This window comes from Dreissena polymorpha, chromosome 8 (assembly GCF_020536995.1).
Source record: "Dreissena polymorpha isolate Duluth1 chromosome 8, UMN_Dpol_1.0, whole genome shotgun sequence".
Lineage (NCBI taxonomy): Eukaryota > Metazoa > Mollusca > Bivalvia > Myida > Dreissenidae > Dreissena > Dreissena polymorpha.
In genome coordinates this window covers 73,587,212-73,596,955 of record NC_068362.1, presented here as the reverse complement: position 1 = coordinate 73,596,955, position 9,744 = coordinate 73,587,212, and the positions used below count along the sequence as shown (strand labels likewise).

Genomic DNA, 9,744 nt, shown 5'->3' with positions numbered 1-9,744 from the left:
GCGGTTTTGTGGTTGTGGTATTTGTATTTATGGCTTTGTTGTGTGTCTGGGGGGTACAAAGAGATAACAAAACACAGATGACAACACATATGTTTCAGTATGAGAGACATCCTTTTTTTAACACTCAATTTCATAATGTATGTTTGATTGATGTAATATGAAGTATGTAAAGTAACCTTAAGCAGTTTTAGGAATTATAAACACATTAGCAACGCTGATTGATCATCAAGCATTTATCAAAATGAACAAGGGCTGTTTGTAAAACATGCATGCCCCCCATATGGGCTCTCCGTTGTAGTGACAGCCATTGTGTGAATATGTTTTTTGTCACTGTATGTCAATGACCTGTGAAATGTATCCAATTAATAGTGCAAAAACCAATCAGGACCTATACTAATAAATTATATCCATTATATGATTGAGTCTTTGATTTTTTGGATTCCTTTCACACATTTTGACTTATTTGACAATATGTGAAACGTGCACACAATTTGTTATGTTTTATTTATTAATGGTAATGAAACATGTTATTTATAGCAGTTAACTCCCCTAGTCAATGACCACCATAGATAGCAATGCAATCTGATTAAAAATAGCCAAGGCTAGTGTTGTGTATTGGGCAAATGTATATAAGTGCAACTTGACCACATGACCAGTATCATGTGTTTACCACACACAGAAGTCAGTTATGTAATAGACCATTAATTCCACTCCCAACTTTGGCCACTTGCCAAGATACTGACCAGTATCAGATGGGGTTGTGAAACTGTGTAAACAGTGAACACCAGTCCATGTAATACTGGCCTACCACTTGTACTAGTTGATTTGGAGTTAATACAGTAATGCATGTACAAATGAGACACTAAGCCTAAAAGTTAATTATATCACGGACTCTAGATTACAATCTATATACACAATATACAATATACACTCCGTGATTATATGTGCCTCTGAAAACTAACCAGACGAGTGGGTTGAAATTTACAATCTTTCCTTGGCATTTGAGGAAATCTGAACTCTCAGGGTTTGGATAGAACTTCCCCAAATTAACTTTTCTTTACACTGTTGTTATTTTTGTTCAATACACAAATATTAACCTAACTTTACAAATCCTGTACAGTAAAGGAAACTAAATCTAAGTTGATATTTTAATATGCTTGATCCTATTTATGTATTAACATTGTTTTATACATACAAACTGTGTTGCTGTTTTTCAATTAACAAGCAGATTAAAAATTAATTTGATATTTTTATGTATAATTTGAATTGACAAAATTAAATGCAAGTTGCGTAGCAAGAATTACATGTTTGATTTATTGTCAGTGAATCGTGACATTTTCTCAATGTTTCAGACCACCAGTTTGTCAAAGCTATCAACCGCTTGGATGGTCAAGCTAAATAGAATTGACCCAGCAAATCACAACTGTCCTGTTGCCATATAATATTACATATCATATTACATTGGTTTTTTAAATGTTGAATTCTCACGTCATTTCCATAAACATAGTATTTACTGGCACAGAAACAAAGGCTTATACATCATTATGAATTAACATGTGTCAAAAATTCAATTTGTAAGTCTCTTTACTGGACAGTGTGAAAACAGAATAAACTAGTGACCTGAAAATCAATAGGGGTCATCTGCGAGTCACGATCAATGTACCTATGAAGTGTCATGATCCTAGGCAAAAGCGTTCTTGAGTTATCATCCAAAAATCATTTTACTATTTCGGGTCACCGTGACCTTGACCTTGTGACCTCAAAATCAATAGGGGTCATCTGCGAGTCATGATCAATCTACCTATGAAGTTTCATGATCCTAGGCATATGCGTTCTTGAGTTATCATCCGAAAACCATTTTACTATTTCGGGTCACCGTGACCTTGACCTTTGACCTAGTGACCTCAAAATCAATAGGGGTCATCTGCGAGTCTTGATCAATCTACCCATGAAGTTTCATGATCCTAGGTGTGTGCATTCTTGAGTTATCATCTGGAAACCATTTTACTATTTCGGGTCACCGTGACCTTGACCTTTGAACTAGTGACCTCAAAATCAATAGGGGTCATCTGCGACTCATGATCAATCTACCCATGAAGTTTCATGATCCTAGGCGTATGCATTCTTGAGTTATCATCCGGAAACCATTTTACTATTGCGGGTCACCGTGACCTTGACCTTTGACCTAGTGACCTCAAAATCAATAGGGGTCATCTGCAAGTCATGATCAATCTACCCATGAAGTTTCATGATCCTAGGCGTATGCGTTCTTGAGTTATCATCCGAAAACCATTTTACTATTTCGGGTCACCGTGACCTTGACCTTTGACCTAGTGACCTCAAAATCAATAGGGGTCATCTGCGAGTCATGATCAATCTACCTATGAAGTTTCATGATCCTAGGCGTATGTGTTCTTGACTTATCATACGACAACCACCTGGTGGACGGACCGACCGACCGACATGAGCAAAGCAATATACCCCCTCTTCTTCGAAGGGGGGCATAACAACCAGAAGTAACCTTAAGCAGTTTTAGCATGATAAACACATTAGCAACGCTGATTGATCATCAAAGAATTTATCAAAATGAACAACCACCTCCACATGTCACCTCTTAATAGCTTGTGCTATCTTGTCAAACAATCCTTTGAAACGAATTGCTGATATATAAATACATTATTTTTATCAGATTGCCTGCAATTATGTTTCAATAATATAAATCATTATCAAACATAATATTAAATTACATTATTTATATCAGTCTGGTGGAATTAAACTTTCAACTAGTAACTTAATAAATAACTCTATTTAATTACATTTATGTTATTTAATACGCATTACATTAGGGGAAATCTGATGTATTGTTTTTAATTAAGATAAAATGTAAATTACAAATCTTTCATAACTTATTTTGTTTAAATGCACTACGAAACTTTTAACCTATTTCTCAATATTTTATTTACTACAAAGTTTCTATACAGCATTCAATACATCCATGCTTTACATGAGGATGAAATGCAAAATCATTTGTTCTCACTTTTTATCAGGACAAAAGATCTAAATGAACAAAAAAAGTGTTCTGTTTATTAATGGCTAAATTTTTTGAAAATCAAATCAACAATAAAATCTTGATATGTGTTACATATAATAAATGTAATTACACTTCAACACCGTTATTTCAAAGTCGTCGGGACCGTTAAAAAAACTTCGGATTAACGATAATTCGAAATAAACATTTGACAGAAGACTTCTTTGATTCTGTAAAAATAAAACGTTGTGGAAGTCGCTTAGCAATAGATTTCCACTTGTAACAAACGGAGGAATAAAAAGAATCTTTTTCTTGTTTTTATTTTTGTCTAATTACAGAACATATAAAATATAACGAATAGCACAAATTATCAGACATACAAACATATGAATACATTTTCGGAAATGAATTAACTTTTTTTAACTAATACGCGATGTCTCTCTGAACACCAGCTTTCGCACAGACGACAAAGGTGTAATTATCGGCCTTTGACGTGCCACGACAAGGTGTGAAAATACGCTCAGTATTTTGCAGTTTTGACTTCGGATTAAAGATTGATAATAAGTTGCGAATTATAGTGTTGGGACCGACTGAATCACTTCGAAATAACGATTTCTTCGGTTTAACGAAGTTCGGATTAACAATGAAATTTGACATTAAACAAAGAAGAACCAAAATCGGGATCCGAAACATACTTCGAAATAACGGTGACTTCGGATTATCGGTGTTCGAAATAACGGTGTTGAAGTGTATGTGCATTTTTAAACACGAAGATGGATGATTGACCATTATTCAACATACACATATAACACCTGAAAAGTTGTCACCTGCCTTGAGCAGCTGCCTGTTTTAAGTGACAAATTTTACAACTTAACTGACGCTCGATACGTCATTGTCTGCGTTACTACTTACATGTATCCCGGGCACCCTTAAGTATTCTTAAATGTAACCTGGGAACAGAAAATATACTTACACAAACACGGCCAATTGAAACTGTACCTGAGTTTTATTCCCGCCTAAACTCTGATGTCATAAAACGCGCTACGGAATACAAAACAATATTCTCTTTGCAAAAAAATCATCAAAATGCTTTTTGAGCAGGAGTTTCGATAATATAGAGACCATTTTACAGAATATTAACATAAATATAGACATAATCAATTTGAAAAAAAATAAATAGCCGACAACGACCAATTTAGCGTTATAATTCTCGGGAACGTTTCAGTATATTTTCCGTACCTGGGGTACATTTAAGTATACTTAAGAGTACCCGAGTTACATTTAAGTAGCACCCAAGCCGACAATGACAAATCCAGCTTAACTGACTGCTTCACTCAGGTAATACTGTACTTAAATTCTGTGAAATTCAATAGTGGACCCAATTTGAATAAGAACAGATCTTTTTTGTACAGAACAGTGTGTCAAGAAAATTCATAACACATATTGCTTAAGTTAATACTAAGAACTGGTTTGTATATACCATGCAGATATGAGCCTTGTTCTGGGAAAACTGGGCTTAATGCATGTGAATAAACTGTTGTTTAAATTAGCCTGTGAAGTCCGCACAGGCTTATCAAGAAGGAAACTTTCTGCTATTGGTTATTTTTTTCTTAATAAGGGTTCCTCTTCTAAATTTTAAGTCCGTTATATGTGGAAAGTGTTGTCACTGATAAGCCTGTGTGAACTGCACAGGCTAATCTGGGAAAGCACTTTACGCACATGCAATCAGTCGAGTTTCCCCTGAGCAAGGCTCACGTTACTAGCATACCTGTCCCCTCATGACTGACATCTGCTTGTCAAAGGTGGATCTGTCAAATCCCTTATCAGTCTGAAATTAAGCCAGGAAACAAAGGCATTTACTGCAATGCAGTGCATATTTGGTTCATTTTTATGATATTGTTACAGGGAAATACTGCAGGGAAAAAAGACTTTTCCATAAATGAACAAGAGATGTGTTTGTCAGAAACACAATGCCCCCTTCTGCGCCGCTTTAAAGCCATATATTTGACCTTTGACCTTGAAGGATGACCTTGACCTTTCACCACTCAAAATGTGCAGCCCCATGAGGTACACATGCATGTCAAATATCAAGTTGCTATCTTCAATATTGCAAGTTATGGGCAATGTTTAAGTTTTCGGACGGGCGCACAGACTGACAGAAAAACAGAGGGATTGACGGACAGTTCAACTGCTATATGCCACCCTACTGGGGGCATACAAATACGCAATAATTAAAATAATTATAGGTTATTAGACGTTTCACTGTACAATATAGAGATATATTTGGACGAGCACACAGTTTGACGTCATATTAAGGCGAGTCGAAATATGACTTCAAACTGTGTGCGAGTCCAAATATATCACGTATTGTACAGTTTAAAAGTCTAATAAGCTTTTTATTCTATATCCCTTTCTTCAGCTCTTTGTTTCATTTTAATTTTGATTTTAAAATGCTTTAATTGAATCTATGCTATTTTCAAGACAAGTGCCCGTTTGAGTCCATTATTGTACATTCGGATACTTTTTCTAGGTAACGGCTTTTATCCTTATAAAGCAATTGCTTAGTACACTTATACTCAACTGTCCAATATGGAAAAAATCATACTTTTTGGATCCAATACCGGAATATATTGGACGGTCTCGTGGTACATATGAAGAATGCCGATTGGATGAATTTATTGGATATAGAATAATAGAGCATACACACCAGAATTATTTTCAGACAAGGGGACATTAGCACTAGATAGTGGGATATAAGAGAATAACACCTTAATATTCTCAATTTGTCATTAGTGCACATGTTTGCATGAAGGAATATCAAGATTTAAAAAAACTTTAATGCTGGTGTAATAAAGTCAAATTATTATTGTTGTCAACATAAACATTAATATGGAAATAACACAAATAAATTATTTCCAGCAACCTATTCCAGCCATTAACTTCATATAATGTCATATTAAAAATGCATATATCATAATAATTATATTCTGATTAGTAAGTCTGAATTTAAATGTTAATGTCCATTAATATTTAACAGCTTACTAAAAAGAGTTTTATAACAGCAAATTAAAGACTTGAACAACGCCAAGAATGTAACAAAGAGTACAGATTGATTGAACAGAAGACTTGAACAACGCCAAGAATGTAACAAAGAGTACAGATTGATTGAACAGAAGACTTGAACAACGCCAAGAATGTAACAAAGAGTACAGATTGATTGAACAGAAGACTTGAACAACGCCAAGAATGTAACAAAGAGTACAGATTGATTGAACAGAAGACTTGAACAACGCCAAGAATGTAACAAAGAGTACAGATTGATTGAACAGAAGACTTGAACAACGCCAAGAATGTAACAAAGAGTACAGATTGATTGAACAGAAGACTTGAACAACGCCAAGAATGTAACAAAGAGTACAGATTGATTGAACAGAAGACTTGAACAACGCCAAGAATGTAACAAAGAGTACAGATTGATTGAACAGAAGACTTGAACAACGCCAAGAATGTAACAAAGAGTACAGATTGATTGAACAGAGGACTTGAACAACGCCAAGAATGTAACAAAGAGTACAGATTAATTGAACAGAAGACTTGAACAACGCCAAGAATGTAACAAAGAGTACAGATTGATTGAACAGAAGACTTGAACAACGCCAAGAATGTAACAAAGAGTACAGATTAATTGAACAGAAGACTTGAAATTATGACACAATTAAAATCTGCGTGTAATAATTTATATTAACCGCATCATACAAAATGGGTCTTATGCAATATGTTTTGACAACGATTGTTGTGAGTTTGTTGTCAAGATAAGTTGTTAAGAAGTTGTTAAGAAGTGTTTTGTTCACATATTATAAAGTTCGTTTGAATACAATTTGTTCATCGAATTGTCTTTTGAAATTTGAACAATTTTGATGTAACGACTCCTTGATGTAGTGCTTGTTGTTCTGTGAGAGGTTTGGGAGGAAGCCGTAATGCACTACATGTATAACAGATTTCTTAGTTCAAGTAAATGCTTATTAAAAATGTCTTTGTACATGGATCCACAATCAAGCTGTGAAACTGTTAAGTTATGCAATAACCTTTATAAGCATTATTGATAAAATTGGAAATATGCAATAAGATTTTATAAGCACGATTGATAAAATTAGCAAGTTTTAACTCTTCCAGTGCTGGAACCGAATTTTGGTGGCCTTTGCAAACAGTTTGAATCCAGATGAGACGCCACAGAACGTGGCGTCTCATCAGGATCCAAACTGTTTGCTATTCTGACAGTATTCTTTGAAAAAAATCAAAGAAAATGCAAATTTTAGAAATTCAGCAGACGACATTTTTGCAGACAACAAATTTCCCAGCATGCAAAGGGTTAACATTAGTAACAACATGGGGGACAAATCCCTATGAAAATACAGCCAGTCTCCGCTAGTTAGACCATCAAACCTTGCATGACTATATGGGCGACAGTGTAGATCATTATCTTGTATATTTTTTTTATGATAGGGCAATAAAGGGTAATACTATAAAATTGCCCAGGCTAGACCAGAGCTACACTGGCTATATATGGTATACAACTCATTTTTATGCCCCCGGATTGAATGATCGGGGGGTATATTGTTTTTGGCCCGTCTGTCTGTAATTGTATGTGTCTGTCTGTCTGTCTGTCATTGTTTGTGTGTGTCTGTCCCAAAACGTTAACCTTGGTCATAACTTTTGCAATATTGATGATAGCAACTTGATATTTGGCATGCATGTGTATCTCATGGAGCTGCACATTTTGAGTGGTGAAGGGTCAAGGTCATCCTTCAAGGTCAAAGGTCAAATATATGGCTTCAAAGCGGCGTAACATGGGGCATTGTGTTTCTGACAAACACATCTCTTGTTGTATGATGCTGGTGAGGCTATAGTTAAGCTTGAACTGTACACTGATGTATTCACTATAAGTCAAACATAGACAATATCTACACAATGTGTTAGGTCTACACAATGTGTGAGGCATTTTCAATAGTTCAGTGTTATGATTGAGCTTTTTCTTCTTAAATCAGGCCAGCAAATTGTGTCTAAGAAATAAGAATTTATGCTATGCAAATACTTGCTATATTTGTTGCCAGGCAAAGAACCCTTTAAAGAATTCTTTAAAGAAAAATCCTCTCTGTTCATCCGTCATTAATTCGCTATAATTATACTAATTTGACAACATTTTCAAACAACTTTCAAAAATTTCCATGTTTAATGGCCTTCAATCATGCTTTTCCGGAGAATATTTAATTTAATGTATTGAAATAAATCAGCATTTAAAATGTGATATTCATTACAAAACTGGTATTTGTGATATCAGTGATACTGAGGAGAACTTTCATTTATTATGTCATTTATTATGTTATGCAGTGGTTGAACCATATGTCATGCAGTGGTTGAACCATATGTCATGCAGTGTTTGAACCAATGTAAAACTAATGTACACTCATAACATTTATTGATCTTCATATATTTTGTGAGATTGATATATACACGTTTAGTCATACAATGTGACAAATAACCTTGAAGAGTTTGTATAAGTCCTCACATATAACTTTCCCTTTACAAGTTTTTATAGGTCTTCACATATAACTATGCCTTGAAGAGTTTGTATTGGTACTCATATATTACTATGCATTATAGAGTTTGTATTAAGTCCTCACATATATCTGTATATTGAAGAGTTTGTATAATACATTGAAGAATTTATATAAGTCATCACATATAACAATTCATTGAAGAGTTTATATAATACATTGAAGAGTTCGTATAAGTTCTCACATATAACTATACCTTGAATATACTCTTTGTATATTGTCCTCACATAAAACTATACCTTAAACGCTTTGTATGTCTAAACATACAACTTTACCTCTAAGAGATTTTGCAAGTCCTCATATATAACTATACCATGAAAAGTTTGTACAAATCATCATATATTTTAACTTTTTATACCTTGAAGAATTTGTATTACCGCTAGTCCTTACATACACTGTAACTCCAATATAGTGCGGTCCGTTATAACGCTGTGTCCAGTATAACGCGGGGTGTCCTTGGATCCCATTTTTTCTCCAACCTTCCATTTCTGATTCAAATCCTTGTTATGCAACTTCATGTTTTTTCAGAAAATTCAAAGAAGCCGGCGATCACAGCTTGATTGCTTTATCCGTCCGTTTAACTGATTTTAATCGATTAGAGGTTAAACGACACTCGACAGCTAATTGGTGTTAATCTGTTGTGTAATGTCAATAAAGGTGTGAAAACTCGCTAGTCCGTGTTTATTACATGTATTCCCTATCAGAGTGGTTCAGTGCGCTAATTTCAATAAGGCACGTGCAAGCGGAATAATTATCAAATTAAAGTTATTTAAAACAATTACCTGTTTATGCTTTGTATTTATCGTGTATTGTATTTCATTGTATAAACTATGCCTGTGTAAGTGTGTTATCGTTTATTGTATGCTACACATGCTTGATAAATAAAAATATCTGTGTGTGTGTGTGTTTAATGTTTCAGTACATTTACGAAAAAGAAATTAAAAAATCCTGCGTTTTATTTACATGCTAACGCAGTGTAATGGTTAACAGAGATGCACTTAAATTTGTGCCCGTTATCAGAAAGTCCACGGAAAGCACGTTTTTTACATGCTGCGTATGACGCAATAAAATATTTCTTTGTACATGTATCGTATTGCATTC

At 34.5% G+C, this 9,744-nt stretch overlaps 1 protein-coding gene across 5 annotated transcripts in view; it reads right to left on the bottom strand.

Annotated features, from left to right (window-relative positions):
• Positions 1–9,744, bottom strand: part of LOC127841989 (phosphatidylinositol 4-kinase type 2-beta-like) — a 55,257-nt gene that overhangs the window by 4,411 nt on the left and 41,102 nt on the right. For all 5 annotated transcript variants that reach the window (XM_052371264.1, XM_052371269.1, XM_052371265.1 and 2 more), the window contains one exon: positions 4,797–4,856. In XM_052371264.1, coding sequence (XP_052227224.1) covers positions 4,797–4,856 — 60 coding nt within the window. The remainder of the gene's footprint in view (positions 1–4,796; positions 4,857–9,744) is intronic.